The sequence below is a fragment of the Ochotona princeps genome, chromosome 9 (assembly GCF_030435755.1).
Source record: "Ochotona princeps isolate mOchPri1 chromosome 9, mOchPri1.hap1, whole genome shotgun sequence".
In the NCBI taxonomy this organism is placed as follows: domain Eukaryota; kingdom Metazoa; phylum Chordata; class Mammalia; order Lagomorpha; family Ochotonidae; genus Ochotona; species Ochotona princeps.
The window spans coordinates 65,369,784-65,387,190 of record NC_080840.1 but is presented as its reverse complement, the minus strand read 5'-3'; the positions used below and the strand labels follow the sequence as shown (position 1 = coordinate 65,387,190).

The 17,407-nt window shown below is 40.3% G+C and overlaps 1 protein-coding gene across 4 annotated transcripts in view; it reads left to right on the top strand.

The window, feature by feature from the left end:
- The window catches only part of SNX16 (sorting nexin 16), a 41,131-nt gene that overhangs the window by 22,053 nt on the left and 1,671 nt on the right, over window positions 1-17,407 (top strand). For all 4 annotated transcript variants that reach the window (XM_058668765.1, XM_058668766.1, XM_036498438.2 and 1 more), the window contains one exon: window positions 2,918-2,987. In XM_058668765.1, the coding sequence (XP_058524748.1) occupies window positions 2,918-2,987 (70 nt within the window). The remainder of the gene's footprint in view (window positions 1-2,917; window positions 2,988-17,407) is intronic.

The following is a 17,407-nucleotide window of genomic DNA, read 5'->3' as shown; positions in this document are numbered from 1 at the left end:
TGGCTCCAGCTGTGGTAGCATTTGAAGAGTGAGCCAGATGGGAGGTATCTCTCTGGTTTTTTTATTCTTACTTCCCCTACCCCGCACTAAAATCAGTAAAAATTTATATTTGTGTGTGTATATAAGTATATCAATTATTTTTCAAAAAGATTTGTGAAGTGTAAACAGATATGAAAGAAGTCAGGAAGGTAACTATAAGCATATAGGAAAGGCTCACTAGATGAAATGAAAAGCAGAGTTTGAAAATGCGTTACAATTCTCCAGAACACTGTTTCAGGAGAATAAGAAATGAAGTCCTGGTGCAGATTTCCTGTGATGATAAAACAGTGCTAAGGAGACCATCTGTGGTCTCCTTAGAGTGAGGCAATTTAAGTCAACAACTAATCCCACTTTTTATTATTTATTTGAGAAGCAGCAAGACAGAGCGCTACCATCTACCAGCTTAATCCCCCAACAGATGGGGGAACCACAGTCAGGAGCTGGGAACTCATGCAGGCTGCTTACATGAGTGGCAGAAACCCAGTTAATGGAGCCATCATTTGCTACACACTGGGGTCTGTTTCAGCAGGCAGCTGAAATCAAGAGCTGGCACTGGGAATGAAGCCTGGCATTTGCACATAGAATGTGGGCATGCACACTTTAGGTATCTTAATTGCTAAGCCAAAAACCCACTCCCATGATCGCAATTTTAATGTGGAATTATTTTCCCGAACATACTCTAAAAACACCCTTTAGATGATACAAGAAATTGACTAGCTTATTTTCTTTTACTTCTAGATAGTTTGACTTTCTCTTAGGTTTCTCTGCTCAACCTTTTTCTTACTTAATCATGTTCACAGTCAAGTGGAACAAATCTGTCCATGAACAACTAAAATGTTTGAAAAAGTAAACAGAGGGCCTGGCATGGTAACCTAGCAGCTAAAATCCTCACCTTGCATGTGCCGGGATCCCATATGGGTACCAGTTCTGATCCTGACGGCCCCACTCCCCATCCAGCTCCCTGCTTGTGGCCTGGAAAAGCAGTCGAGGACGGCCCGAGGCCTTGGAACACTGCACCCAAATGAGTGACCTGGAAGAAGCTCCTGGCTTTGGATTGGCTCAGCTCCAGCTGTTGCAGCCACTTGGGGAGTAAATAAACAGACAGAAGATCTCTTTCTCTCCTCCTCTCTTTCCAATAACAATAAAATAAATTTTTTTTTAAGTAAACAGAGCACTGGCAAACATATAAAGTCAATAAATACTGAGTCTGAATCAGATGCTGTCACGCAGGAACAAGAGCTTTCTTTCCTCGGTGGGGGAGGTGAATCACAATTTGTGAGGAGAAAGAAATGATTTTCTCAACGCTGCCGTTTAGCAGATTGCTGTGTGTCCTCTACTTGTGTAGGAACTGATGATGTTGTCTGGCCCTCCACCTTCCGCAGAGGAAGCGTGATGAGCCTTTGCAGAAGTGCTTTGTAAACGCTCATTTCACTGAAGTATTCTAGTGAACCATAGAGCATAAAGATTTTTAAAGAACTAGAATAGCACTCGGGAAAGATTCCTTCAGCTGAGTACATGTGGGCATCATTGTTGATCTTGACCATCTTTCCATTGGGAACGAAAGGTTCAAAAAGGAATATCTCCCTATGTGTGCCTTTACTCACTCTTCCTAACAGCAGCTGTCCAATAAATAGATTAACCTGTGTGTGTTAGGGTGTTATTAAAATATAAGGATATAAGCCCATAAGAAAATAATTTGTCACCTTCAACTGTCATATATTGAGAACAGTAAATAAGAGCCTGTCATGCACTTCTTGGAACTTGGGTTTCAATCGAAACTGTGATTCTCTCAAGTTCTACCCAAATCTCATGAGTTAATTTCCTTTGCTTTGTCCTGCACTCCCCTCAGCCCACTGTGGCTCATTTTTATCTAATAGTAAGTGTTCCGTATAAATAATGAATAGGTGAAGTGTCTAATAAGTGAACCAAGAGAATGTGTGGTAGTTCTGTTCTTTGAACCTTTAAGCAGTTGAAGTACTCTAGAGGCCACACTACAAAATAGGGATATGTACAGGTTGAATGTGTTCAGAGGGAAGTGTCCAGCAGGGAAAAAAGAATCCAAATGAACCTAAACATAAGATAACATTTACATTCAAAAGACAGATCTAAGGCCCAGCTCTCCCACTGCGTTGTACGACAACGTATGACAAATCATTTTACCTCTCTGAACTTTAGTATCATTTGCAAAATGACCAAGTATGTGTGTGCATGCAAGATTTTCTCTAGCTTTTTAAAATAATTTTTTAAAAGCAGGTATATTTTGTTATATAGTACAAAACTGCTTTTTAGCAAGTTGATGGAGTTTTTGGGTAATGGGCATTTTTATTAAAAGGAAGTACAGTTATCTAGTGTCTTACAATTTGAAAGTGTAGGCATATCTAATATATTATTTAATTTTTGTTTTAAAATTTGAGATGATCAGGTTTTTTTGAACTGAGGGAATATTTAAGTAAATCAGTATGCTAAGCATGATTTCAAAGATACTTTGTTTCATACTAAATGCTTTTTATTTTAAAAGCATCCACTGAAGAAAAAAATTACTATTTAAAAGTGTTATTTATTCATAAAAGGATAATGACTTTGTTAAAGTGGTTCAGGTTTATGTTTCTGTGAAAATGCAAGGTTAGGCTTGTGGTTCATACGTAACAATCAGTTTACAGTCTGTTCATAACATCTTAGAAAAAAATAGCTTTAAATCATTATAATTTCCATAGTTTTGATAATTGGGCTACTTGTGTGAAAACACATAACCACCTAGTTTGACATGTCAGCAAAACCGACTTGTTTAAAACACTGTATAGCTTCAGGGTTACTTTTGGTTTTTGCTCTCTTTTGTAAACTCACTTGTGTCCCAGCTAATTCTTTTTTCTTTGAAAAGCCTTGCAGTGAGAGAATTTCTTTGTCTGGATGACCCCCCAGGTCCATTTGATAGCCTAGAAGAAAGCAGGGTAAGTGCTGTGTTCTATGTCACATGAAAAGCAACACATGATGTAGTACAGTAACCCCTTTGCTTCGTGAATCAAATAGCAAATGTAAAATACAATTGCAGACTGTGGTACATTTACCCAGAAAGCTTTTAGGTTTTGAGTCAAAGGTTTCTTTCATTGAAAAAAAAAGTGACTTAGTTCACTGAAAAAATTCATGTCATATAATCAGGGATGCTTTAAAATTAATCTCTACATTCTTTATTTTTACCATTTACACAAATATAAAGTGAACTTATTTTTACAATAACCAGTAGAACTATTTATGGGCTGACGTTAAGTATCAAGGCACCAACAAGTAAAGTCAAGGCACCAACAAGTAAAGTCAAATTTAAAACTTAGCTTTGGAGCTGAAACTGATTGTCTCCTTAGCAGTTCAGTGCTTGTTTGATGCTCCTCAGCTTGCGTTAATTGATGTGCTAAGGTGAACTGTTTCTTGAAATAGTAGTCTAGATTTACAGAACAGATTAGTAATAATAGGTTAACTAGAGTAGAGAGTTTTCTTCCAAGTATTTATTATGTGTTAATGGAACAGATAGATCTCTGATGTTTTCCGTTGAGCCTGGTCAGTTCTTTCGCTATTGAGAATGCCAAAACTTTTTTAAAGCAATTTTTTTGGAGTCAAATTCATACTCATAAAATTTACCCATTGGGTATTTGCTAATCTATTGTAAATACAATTTATTAAGTTTTAGCAAATATATAGAGCTATACTGACATCACCATAATTCAATTTTAGGACATTCCCATTACTTCAAAAACAAAATTTCCATAAATCATTTTCAGTTACTCTACACTCATAAAAGGTAATAAGTAATCTACTTTTTGCCTTCTTTGAATACTTCTTATAAATAGTCATACTGTATGTATGTGCATGCAATTAGTACACAATACTAATCTTTCACATATGCGTTTCACGTACATAGTTTGCGGTGTATACTGGGTGCCTGCCAGAATTCCTTGAATATGAGTATTATGGAAATTGTGTGTAACATGTGTTTTCATTTCTCTTGGAGTTATCCTTGTGAAATTATTTAATTATCTAGCACATTTAGGCTTGCCTCTTTTTTTTTAAGACTAATTAATTTATTTGAAAGGCAGAGTTATAAAGAGAGGGAGACACATTGGAAGAGATCTTCCATCAGCTGGTTCATTCCCCAAATTGGAGTAATGGGCAGAGCTAGGCCAGTCTGGAGCCAGGAGTCTGGAGCTTCTTCCTGATCTACCACATGGGTCGGGGCCCAAGGACTTGAGTCATCCTCCACTGCTTTCTCAGGAACTCTACCAGGTAACTAGACTAGAAGTGGAGCAGCTGAGATTCCACCCCAAACCCATATAGGTGCATCGCCTCAGGCAGCAACTTCACACTTTGTACCTCAGCACCAGCCTTCTGTGCTTAACTGTTTAAAGAAATGGCTAAACTGTTTTGAAAGCGGATTTATCATTTTACATTCCTGCTAGTAATCAGTTTTTCCATGTCCCCATTTGGTATTATCTGGTTTTTGTATATTATAACCATTCTCATGGGTATGTAGTTTTATTATGGTTTTAATTTTCATTTCCTTAATGATTTACACTAATCACCTTTTTTTTTAGTTTTATTTTTTTGTAATACATTTCCATAGGTTCGTGGATTTATCCTTCCAAACTTCCAATTCCCCTTTCCCCATTGATTTCGTTATTACAATAGTATAGTCCTTCAACAACAGTCACAAGTCCATCATTCTTCAATCTAAGTGTATCGTGACATTGTAGGTTTAGACAATGGTAGAAAAACTAGCATCCTATTACGAAGATATTCTTAACAGTTTCATTGGGAGTCCATCTTTTATTCAGGACATACTGTAATGTGTCTTCTCAGTATGCTAGTCTCCATTGTTATACAGTTCCTCTAGGTGAATTTATGTATATACATGGTTACCTATAGACCTGTTGATCTTGTATTTGTATCTTTACCTTAGAAAGAACATGTGATATTTATAATCCTTTTAGGATTGTCTTACTTCACTGAGCAGCTGGGACCATTTTGTTGCAAGTGGCAGAATTTCATTCTTTTTAATGGTTGAGTAGAGTTCCATATAGTGTGTAGCACAGTTTCATTTTTTCATGTCTATTAGCCGTTTGAATTTGTTCTTTTGAAAAATGCCTACTCATTTGCTTTGCCTATTCACAGAGTTATCTGTTTCACTGTTGAGTTTCTGAAGCTGTTTGTAAATCCTGGATATTAGTCCCCTATCAGTTGTGCAGTGTGCAAAGATTGTCTCCCATTCTCTTGGTTGCTTTTTCACTTTGTTGATCATCTCCTTTGTTGTACAGAAGTTTCTTAATTTCATGTAATGCCGTTTGTTTACTTTGGCTTTGACTGCCTATGATTTTGGTGACTTTTCTAAGAAGTTTCCCAATTCCTCTATCTTGGAGATTACCTCCTATGTTTTCCTCTTATAGTTTGCTGGTTTCTGGGTACCAATTTAGGTCCTTGGTTTATTTAGAGCTATCTAAGGTGACAGGTAGGCTGCTATCTAATTGTCTCATCAGCATGTGTTGAAGAGACCAAAATTTTTCCTTTGTTATTTTCAGTTCTCTAGACAAAGATTAGTTGGCCATACATGTGCAGACTCACTTCTGGGATTTCTGTTCTCTTCCATTGGTCTTCTTTGTTTCTGTACCGCTACCAAACTGGTTTGGTTACCACTGCCTACTAGTATGTCTTGAGGTCTAATTGTGATTCCTCCAGCTTGATTTTAGTTCTTCAGGATAGCTTTGGCTGTTTATGGTCTCTAGTGTCTTCAGATGAACTTTTGTATCATCTTTTCTATTTCTAATAAGAATATTGGGATTTTGATTGGTATCACACTGAATCTCTGTATTACTTTCAGTAAAATGGACATTTTGATAATGTGGATCCTACCAATCCAAGAACAAGATAAATTTCTCCAACTTTTAATGTTTTCTTCTATTTTTAATGTTTTATAATTTTCATCATACAGATCTTGCACATCTTTGTTTAGGTTTATTCTAAGGTAGTTAATATTTTTCTCCATTATTTTAAAGGACTGTACTTACAAGTTCCTTCTCAGCCAGGAAATTATTTATGCATCAGTCATTGATTCATGTTCATTATTTTTGCATCCCGGTACCCTGCCAGACTCTCTTAGGAGTTTCACTAGTCTCCTGATTGAGTTGTTTGGTTCTCCTGTGTTTAGAATCATATCATCTGCAAACAGAGATAATTTTAATTCCTCATTTTCAGTTTGAATTCATTTAATTTCTTTTTCTTCCCTAGAACATTTAGTGAGGACTTGCAGTTCTATGTTGGATAGTTGGTGAAAATGGACATCCTTGTCAAGTTCCATATATTAGTGGAAAGCTTTCAGTCTTTCCCTCGTTTGGTATGATGCTGGCATTGGGTTTTTCTTAAATTGCTTTGTTGTAGAATGTAGGTGTAGAATGTTCCTTTTAAGCCTATCTTGTTAAGGGTTTTTAGCATGAAATATATTGGATTTTATCAAATGCTTTCTCTACATCTACTGAGATGATTATATGTTTTTTTATTTTGCAGTGTGTTAATATGATGAATCACATTTATTGATTTGTATATGTTAAACCGTCTCTACATGCCAGAGATAAATCCCAACTCTTCTGGATGAATGATCTGATGTACTGCTGGAATCTGTTAGCTGGTATTTTTTAGAGGATTTTTTCGTCTATGGTCATCAGGGATGTTAGTCTGAACTTCTGTATTTCTGTTGTTTCTATCTTGCTTTGATATTAAGGTGAAATTGACATCATGGAGTTTGGAAGGATTGCTTTAAACTCTGTCTTGAATAGCCTGTGAAGGATTGGGATAAGTTATTGAAATGTCTGGTAGAATTCAGCAGTGTAAGCCATCTGGTATAGCGCTTCTCTTTTTTGGGAGAGATTTAATTACTGATTCAAACTCCAGCCTTGTTATAGGTCTATTAGGATTAATTGCATGGCCTAGCGGCTCAAGTCCTCGCCTTGAACGAGCAGGGATCCCATATGAGCACCGGTTCTAATCCCAGCAACTCCACTTCCCATCCAGCTCCCTGCCTCTGGCCTGGGAGGCCAGTCGAGGATAGCCCAAAGCCTTGGTACCCTGCACCCGCATGGGAGACCCGGAAGAGGTTCCTGGTTCCCGGCTTTAGATCGGCGCAGCACTGGCCGTTGTAGTTACTTGGAGAGTGAATCATCGGACGGGATATCATCCTCTCTGTCTCTCCTCCTCTCTGTATACCTGACTTTGTAATAAAAATAAATAAATCTTTTTAAAAAAAAAGATTAATTGCCTCATGATTCAATTTGGTAGATTGTATTCAAAATCTATTCATTTCTTCTGGGTCTTCCGATCTGTTGGCATATATTTGCTTGTAACAGCTCCTGATTATACTATGTATGTCCAAGATATCTAATGTTATATTTGCTTTTTCATCTCTGATTCTCTTTGTATCTTCTCCCTCCTTTTTTCAGATCAGTTAGGCAAGCAGGGAATTTGTTTTGTTGACTTTCTCAAAGAAGCACGTCTTTGATTAATCACATATATTGTTGTTTTGGTCTCTATTTGGTGTATTTTCTCCCCTGTTATAATTACTTCATTTTTTCCTGCTAATCTTGGGACTGCTTGCTGTTTTTCTAGCTCCTTCAGATATAGGACTAGCCCTTTTATTTGGTATGTTCCTAATTTCTTGACATAAACATTGATTGAAATGAACTTTCTTCTTAACCCTGCCTTGATTGTATACCATAAGTTTTGATACATTGTGTTGATGCCTTCATTCATTGAAAGCAATTTTTTTATTTCCTCTTTCATTTCTTCTATACCCATTTTTCATTCAGCAGCATGTTGCTATCCCCAGGAGTTTGCATATCTTCTGGAGTATCTTGACTTGAGGGTCTCCAGTTTCAATCCATGGTAGTGTAAAAAGAAGCATGGTGTGATTTTTTTTTTAAGATTTATTTTATTTTTATTGGAAAGTTAGATATACAGAGAGGAAGATTTTCTGTCCAATGATTCATTCCCCAAGTGACCTCAATAACCAGAGTGGCACCAATCCAAAGCCAGGAGCTCTTCCAGGTCTGCCATGTGGGTGCAGGGTACCAAGGCTTTGGGCTGTCCTCAGCTGCTTTCCCAGGCCAGAGGCAGGGAACTGGATGGGAAGTGCAGCTGCCAGGATTAGAACCAGCGCCCATATGGGATCCTGGCGTGTGCAAGGCGAGGACTTGTAGCCACTGGGCTACTGCACCAGGCCCCCATTTGTGTGTGTGTGTGTGTGTGTGTGTGTGTGTGTGTGTGTGTAGCTAGGTGTCCTGACATTTGGTGCATAATTATTTTTTATGGTGATTTCTTCTTGTTAAATGGATCTCTTGATCACTATGTGGTGTCCTTTTTCATTTGTTTTTATGCTTTTAATATCAGTGTCTACATTATCTGATGTAAGAATAGCCATACCAGTTCATTTTTCCTTTCCAGTAGCTGGAAATAATGTAATCTTTTTCTTTCCCTTTCAGTTTCCACATATCTTTGTCAGTAGGATGTGTTTTTTTTTTAAAGATTTATTTATTTTATTACAAAGTCAGGTATACAGAGAGGAGGAGAGACAGAGAGGAAGATATCCCGTCCGATGATTCCCTCCCCAAGTAACTACAACGGCCGGTGCTACACCGATCCAAAGCCGGGAACCAGGAACCTCTTCCGGGTCTCCCATGTGGGTGCAGGGTACCAAGGCTTTGGGCTGTCTTCTACTGGCCTCCCAGGCCAGAGGCAGGGAGCTGGATGGGAAGTGGAGCTGCCGGGATTAGAACCGGCGCCCATATGGGATCCCTGCTCGTTCAAGGAGAGGACTTGAGCCTCTAGGCCACACTGCTGGGCCCAGGTAGATGTGTTTCTTATAGATAACTGATAGATGCATTTCGGTGTTTGATTCAGTTTTCTAAAGCTATGACATTTGATTAATGAGTCATTTGCATTCGGGGTTTATATCAATAGATAGTATTTTGGTCCTGTCATTTAACAATGAGTTTTTCATCGTTTGATTAAATCTACTTTTGTGATTTTATTGGGATGTTCTCCATGTTTGCTCTTGGTTTTTGTAGGTACTGTTGTTTCTGTCAGTGGGACATCTTTACATAATAGCAGTGCCAAGGCTTAGGGAGACACCAGCCAGGACTTTAACCTGGATCACAGGGTTGGCAGTGGTGCCCGTTGCACAGATTGGTTTTTCTTTCCTCCTCTTGCCCAAACCTGCTGGCAGTTAGGTTTGGGTGCAGCCTGCTTCTATTTTGATGGAGCCCAGGGGATGCCAAGTCAATATTGTTTTCCTGGTTGTACCCTTGCAATGCGTTGAAGCAGAAGTGAGTTCTCTCCTGGCCCAGCACATGCACAACTTGCTGTTGTCCCGCCCGTGCCCCACCACCAGAGCCTTTGCCCCAGGTAACAAAAGGAGGCCCAACATGTCACTTGTGGGGGTCTGACTCATGAAATTCACCCTGTTCCCTTATGCAACTACTTGGACTCTCCACTCCACCTCTGCTCATGGTGGTTGAAGGCACGTCAGCAGGACCTGCAGTTCTAGGGCCGTGGAGCTCCAGTCGCCATTGGAGAGCTGTTCACTGCAGCATTGTCGCACTGTCTTTGCTGCTTCCATGTGTCCACGGGTGTGCAGGTGGCCCTCTGCAGTGGCCCTGTCCTATCCTATTCTTGAGATCTGTGCCCTCTCTACTTCAACTCGGCTAATCCTTCTCCATCTGTTTAAACGTATCCCCACCCTATTCTACCATCTTAAAAACCACTAATCAAAAAATCACCTTTCCATGTATTTTTTAGCTATTCTTATGTTTTCTTTGATGCATGATCTATTCAAATTAGTTGGGGTTATTTGTCTAATTGATATATAAAACTTACTTATTTTGGATATAAGTCCTTTATCAGGTTTATATTTTCTCCTACTCTGATTCTTTTCATATTCTAAATAATATATTTTTTTAAAGATTTATTTATTATTGGAAAGTCAGATAAACAGAGAGGAGGAAAGACAGGAAGATTTTGCATCTGCTGATTCATTCCCCTAGCAGCCATAATGCCTGGAGCCGAGCTGATCTGAAACCAGGAACCCAGAGCCTCCTCCAGGTCTCCAGGCAGATGCAGGGTCCCAAGGCTTTGGGCCGTCTTTGACTGCTTTTCCAGGCCACAAGCAGGGACCTGGATGGGAACTGGGGCCACCAGGATTAGGACCAGTGCCCATATGGGATCCTGGTGCATGCAAGGTAAGGACTTTGGTCACTAAGCTACTACACTGGGCCCCATCTTCTAAATAATATTTTATGAAATGCATTTTTAATTTTAATAAAGTTCATTTTATCACATGGCTTATGTATTTGGTGCTCTACCTTAAGAAAGCTGCCCTTTATTCATGATCATAGTGATTTTTTTCCATATAACTTTTTTCTCAAAGTTTTAAATTTTCTGCTCTTATTTTTAAATTTGTGATCCTGTTGAGTTACCTTTCTTATAAAGCAGCAAAGAAGCTATAGTTTCCTATCTATGCCTAATGTTCTAGAACCATTGTGATGACACAGTTTTCAAAATCAAATGACCCTGGCCTGGTGCGGTATCCTAGCGGCTAAAGTCCTCACCTTGCATGCACTGGGAACTCATGTGGGCGCTGGTTCTAATCTTGGCAGCCGCACTTCCCATCCAGCTCCCTGCCTCTGGCCTGGGAAAGCAGTTGAGGACGGCCCAAAGCCTGGAACCATGCCCCTGAGTGGGAGACCTGGAAGAAGCTCCTGGCTCCTGGCTTTGGATTGGCTCAGCTCCAGCCGATGCGTCCACTTTGGAAGTGAACCAGCATACAGCTCTTCCTCCGTGTCTCTCCTCCTCTCTGTATATCTGTCTTTCCAATAAAAAATAAATCTTTTTAAAAAATCAAATGATCCTAAAAGAAAGTTTAGTTCCAGAATCTGAATTCTAATCCATGTTTCTGCTGGCCTTTCTGTCAGTGTGATACTTAGTTTACTAGAATAGTATCTCATTTCATTGCAATATAAGCCTGGTTCAAATATGACCTTCCCTCCCTGCTTCTTTTGTGTGTATCAGCGTCATTATATATGCTACATCCTTATATAGGCCCAAAATTATAGTTGTAATGGTTATTTATTTGGATTATACAATCCTTTGTCTTTTTTAAAAAAGGTCTATTTTATTTTTTGAAAGGCAAATTTGCAAAAAGAAGGAATACAGAGACAAATAATCCCCAATTAATTTGAATAGATAATTCATCCAAGAAAATATAAGAATAGGTAAAAAATACGTACACTGGTTCACTCACCAAATGGCCACAACCGTCAGAACTAAGCCAATCTGATGCCAGGAGTCAGGAGCTTGTTCCAGGTCTCCCATTTGGGTTCAAAGGCCCAAGGACTTGGCCAGTTTTCCGCTGCTTTCCCAGCTATGTGCAGGGAGCTGGCTCGGAGCTAGAGCAGCTGGGACAGGGACCAGCACCACATGGGATACTGGTACCACAGGCAGAATCTTAGCTTACTGTGCTCAGACCGAGCCCCAATCCTTTGTCTTTTAAAGAGCATAAGAAACAATGAAGAAAAAGGGATTCATAAGCTTTTATATTAATCTGCCTATTTACTATTTCTGGCTCTTTATTCCTCCCAGTGGATTGTTGTTATCATAAGTACCACTTCCTTTCAGGATCAGGGTCCTCCTTTAGTACTTCCTACAAGGCAGGCATGCTGGCAACGCATTCCAATTTTTTTCTAGCACTTTGAATAAGTCATCTCATTGCCTTTTGCCTTCCACTATTTCTGATGAAAAGTAATCACTAAATGTGTTACGATTTCTGTGTATGCGGTCAGTCATTTTGCCTTAGCCTCTTTCAGCATCTTCTGTCTTTGGGGTGATGTGAGGCTCTCATATTTTCATGCTTGGCTTCATTGAGCCTTTTGGACTTGGTAGATTAATGCTTATCATCATCTTGGGAAATTTGTTAGTCACTATTTCTTTCACCTTTTTTCCCAATCTCTTTTTCTTTCCCTTCTAGGATTTTCTGGCACAACAGAAGAGTTGCATCATGTATGAAATGCTTTTCATTTTTCAATTATGTTTTCCTCTGTTCTGCATATTGGATAATTTCTTTCTTTGTGTTAAGTGACTGATTTTTCTGTCAGATCTAATGTAGTGTAGCATCCCTCTAATGGGTCACTCTCCAAATGGCTGCAGCAGCTGGAGCTGGGCTCATCCAAAGTAGGAGCCAGGAGCTTCTTCTGGGTCTCCCACACGGATGCAGGGTCCCAAGGCTTTGGCCCAACCTCTTCTGCTTTTCCAGGCAATAAACATGGAGCTGCATGGGAAGTGGAGCAGCTGGGGCTCAAACCTATACCCAAGTGGAATGCCAGCGCTTGCGAATAAGGATTAGCCGATTGAGTCATTGTGTGGTACCCACCCCCCACATTTTTTTTTTTTTTTTTGGTCATTCTCTACTGAAGTTCTATATTTGCTTAATTGTTATAATTGTCCTTTAAGTCTGGTTTTTAAGTTCCTTCAGGTGTTGTGGCTCAGGGAGGTAAACTGCCACCTGCACTTCTGGCATCTCCTAGGAGCACCTGTCCAAGTCTTAGCTGTTCTGCTGCCCTCCCAGTGCCTTATCTATGCACCTGGGAAGGCAACAGGAAATGACGCAAGTGCTTGAGCCCTGCTACCCCAATGGCAGACCTGGATCACGTTCCAGGCTCATGGCTTTGGCCTCGCCCAGCCTCGGTCCCAGCCATTACAGCCTGAAGATGGAATATGTCTTTGTCCTTCCATCTGTCTTTAAAACTCTCCTTTTCAAATAAATTTCATATATATATACATATATATACACACACACACACAAATAAATTAAGTATATATACAAAATTGTCTACTTGCTTTCTTTTTGCAAATTTGCCTTTCAAATTTTCTATTTTTGCACAGCTTAATTTTTAGCTAATATTTGCTCAGAATTTTTACTTAAATACCTCAATTTAGTAAGGTTTGTCTATGATGTCGCATAATGTGTTAAGCTGACGCCTGCAATGCTGACATCCCATATGGGCACAGGTTTGACCCCCGGCTGCTCCACTTCTGATCCAGCTCCTTGCTCATGTGCAGCAGAATATGACCCAAATCCTTGGGCCCCAGTAAATCTTCTGAAGCTTTACCCAGTAAAGCTTCTGACCTCTGGCTTTGGGTCTTTCAAATAAGTAAAAGAAATCTTTTAAGAAAAAATTTACTCTGGTCATGGCCAACGAATGCTTTGAAGATTAAGATCATTTTCAAATATGTGTCATGTATCAAGCAACTTTTGGTTTCTGCTGTATACTCTCCCATCTCTTTGTCTACTGTGGGCCTCTTGCTCACATACCATCCTCTGCCCCCAACCCCAAAATAAGAGAAAGGAAGTTGGTTTAAGTTAAGGTTTCCTAGCCTCCATAGTATTGGTATTTGTGCTGAGTTATTCTTCGGTTGGAAAATAGACTTGTACATTGTGGAAACAGCATCCTTGGTGTCCACCTGCCAGGCACCTTGAGGTGCAGGGATCAGCTATTAAGACAATTAAAACTCTGCATGGGGAGGAGGTGAAAACATTTGCCTGACAAATGTAAGTTAATGTTTATATTTTAAATATGTCTTCTGTAAATATCATAGAATTGTATTTTTGGTCTTTGAGACAGGTGTGGGGAAAAGGTGTTTCTCATTGGTGGGTTAATCTGATAGGAATTCCAAGCATATTTGTGTTCATTTCTGCCACTTTATGCCTGTCAGTTACCCCACTTTTTGAAAATGCATTATTTATTCATTTGACTAGAATCTGTATTGGTTCATTCCCAAAATGCCGGAAATGACCTCTGGCTAATGAGGCAGGAATGCAGTCTGGGTTCCTGACATGGGTGGCAGGAACCCACCCAAGTTGCCCACAGTCTGCACAGCAGGAAACAGAGTCCAATGTGCAGTTGGCATTGGAAGTAGGCACTCCTATGTGGGCTGCTTACATCCTCACTGCCATCTTTCCCAGTAAGCTAAACATCCTCTCCCACCTCAACTTTTTTTTTTTTGAAAGGCAGAGTGAGGGAGAGACAGAGAGCAAGCAAGCAAGCAAGAGAGCTTCTAGCTGCTGGTTCATTCCCAGATTGCCACAACAGCCAGGTTTAGCCAGGCTAAAACCAGGAGTCAGGAGCTCCACCCATTTTCCTACAGGGCAGGGAACCCAACTACATAAGCCATCTTCCAATGTCTTATCAGGAAGCTAGATCAGAACTTCACTGGCACGCTGATACAGATGTCAGTGTTACAAGTGGCAACTTCGGGCCCGGCGGCGTGGCCTAGCGGCTAAAGTCCTAGCCTTGAACGCCCCGGGATCCCATATGGGCGCTGACTCTAATCCCGGCAGCTCCGCTTCCCATCCAGCTCCCTGCTTGTAGCCTGGGAAAGCAGTCGAGGACGGCCCAAAGCTTTGGGACCCTGCACCCGTGTGGGAGAGCTGGAAGAGGTTCCTGGTTCCCGGCTTTGGATCGGTGCAGCACTGCCCATTGCAGTCACTTGGGGAGTGAATCATAAAAGTGGCAACTTCTACACTTCAACACTTCCCCTTCCCACTTGAGTCTAATACTGATTTTTTCTCATTCCTTTCCTTATGTTACTTTACAAGTCTTTTTCCCATTTTCTTCTACTCATGGTTTCTAAATTCTGTAGTTATCATCCTTTATCTAATGGCCATAGTGATTTAGTATTTTAGAATCAAGTTGTTTACAGCTCTCCCTGAGATTAGCTGTCATGACATCCCGTACAGTCAGTCTCCTCTTCATTGACCTTGGTGTTTAACACTTTCCCTTTATCTGCCATCTCTTCTTCCATCTCATTCTTTTATGATTCAGTTAAATTTTTTCCTAAAATGCAATTTAATCGTTCTTCCAGTAAATATGTTTTGATATTTGAGTCTTTAATGCCCACACCATTTTAATATTTACTTTAGTGTAATTTTATTGATGTCAGTTATTCTTTTTTTGCTATGATGGTAGATCAAATGTATGAAAACCATTTTTTTCCCATAAAGATGGGAATATGTTCATATCTTTTAATGAGGGAATGTTTAAGATCTTGTATGTTTAGGTGAGAGAACCAGTCACAAAGTAATTCAAGTAGCATACTGCTGTCCAATGTAAAAATATTAGTGATATTAGAAGAAGTTTTGTTGGAACATGGGGTGTGTGAAGGACCTGAAGAAGGCACATAATGGAGCAAGCTGTGTAGCTGGGGTGAAAAACCTGTATCACATTATAAAGGGATGTTTTTACCCAGGTCGGGTGCTTGACCTTGTCCTGTACGCAGGGATGAGTCACCAGTGACATGCTCAGATTCACTGTTAGAGTCCCAACTTGGATTAGCAAAGCGCCAGTGAGAATAGAGGTAAACCAGTTAGTTTCCTGATGGTTTAGAAAGACTTCATTACGATGGAAGTGGACACAGAAAATGACAAAAAAAACAGCATCAGTGTGTTATGAAGGAGAGAAATGGACAATAGAAAAGCTGAGTTACCCTTGCACTATGCAAAGCAGGAAAATAGGAGGAGTCAGCGGCATGCCTCAAGGATTGGATAACAGATCCCATGCTCCCTTGGAAGGGATTTTTGGGGTTTGTGTGTGTGTGTGTGGTTTGTTTGTTTGTTTTTTACTTTATTTGCATTTCTGTTTGATTCACTGTATTATTTGAAAGAAAGAAGCAGAGATTTTTTTTTCCCATCTACTGGCTCTCTCTCCAGACACCCACAGCAGCCAAGGCCAACGTCCATAGGCAGGAATACTCAATCCTGGGGCTCCCGTGTGGGAAAGCTGCTGCTTCCCAGAGTGCACACGGGGGCGGGGGCGTGCTCAAGTCAGGCAGAGCTGGAGCCAGGTCCAGGAGTACCTGGATGGGGTGTCATCTCCCTGCTGCATCTTGAGCACTACAGCAAAACATCTCATCCCTTAGGAATGTGGGTTGTGTTTTTGTTTTGTTTTGTTTGTGTTTACTGTTAGCCCATTCAGTTCAGGAGGATCAATAGGTATTTGCATAATGTCTGTGTAATCAGGAAGGAGCTAAGCTGGAGATTAACAAGAACAGTGGAGCTCTGTCCTAAATTTGATTCATTTTAGAAGGATAAAGATGAATCAGGAGCTACAGGGACATGATCAAGTGGGTGGTGAAGGTAATTTATACTTTTAAGGTTTACTTCAAACAAGTTTAGAAATATAAAGGTCAGAAGAAGAGGGGGAAAGAGTATTAGGTAATAAGATACACTTTCAGGAGATCGAGCTTAACCTAACACATACAAATGCAGCTGGGATTTTGGAAGTGAGGAAGTGTGTGTGTGTGTGTGTGTAGGAATAACAGATCACCTGCTGGCTTAGGGGCAGTGGTAGGGGTGAGTGTGTGTGTGTGTGTGTGTGTGTGTGTGTGTGTGTGTGTGTGTGTGTGTGTAGGAATCACAGATCACCTGCTGGCTTAGGGGCAGCGGTAGCATCATAGTGTAGAAGATTTTCACAGGGTGAGGGCTTCAAGTAGAGGAAACAGCAAGGCTTCGCTCACGGCCTTTAGTGGGGTAACTTGGAATAATTAACTGACTACATAGATCAGAAAGCTTTTTCAGGGTAAGTGGTCAGATATTTCCATGGATCTTTCTTTGTGATACTATGATTTTGCATTTAGTTACTGAACTAACTAGTTATCTTCCAGGGTAAAAAAAAAAAATAAGATTTTAGTTTTGAGTGATAATTTAGCAGCACTGTTGAATGGGGTCAAAGAACTCTTTTGCAGCCTTCCAACACTGAGCTAACACATGGTCTCAGCTGTTTTAAATGTAGCCATACAGAACTGAGCAAAAATAGGGTAAGGGGAATTATTTTCTTGCCAGTTCTGTATTTAGGGGATGACTGTAACATACAGACTTCAGTCATGGCAGCTTACTACTGAACTAATTCTCGACAGAAAACACCTGTAGATATAAGTCCTGCTTGTATGTGTGGACTGCAAGAGCTAAGGCAAGGACTTAAAGATGAGGTTAGGGAGCTGTGGCATAATAGACTAAGCCTGTCTGTGGTGGCAGCATTGCATATGGCCACTGGTTCATGTTCCAGCTGCTTCACTTCCATTCCGGCTCCCTGCTTATGGCATGCAAAAGCAGTGGAAGAAGGCTCAGGTCCTTGGGCCCTGCACCTACATGGGAGACCCAGGGGAAGCTCCTAACTCCTGGTTTTCCTGGTGTCAACTCAGCTCTGACTAATATAGCCATTTGGGGAATGAATCAGCAGATGGAAGATTTGTCTCCCCTTTGTATGTAGCAGTCTGCCTTTCAAGTAAAAAT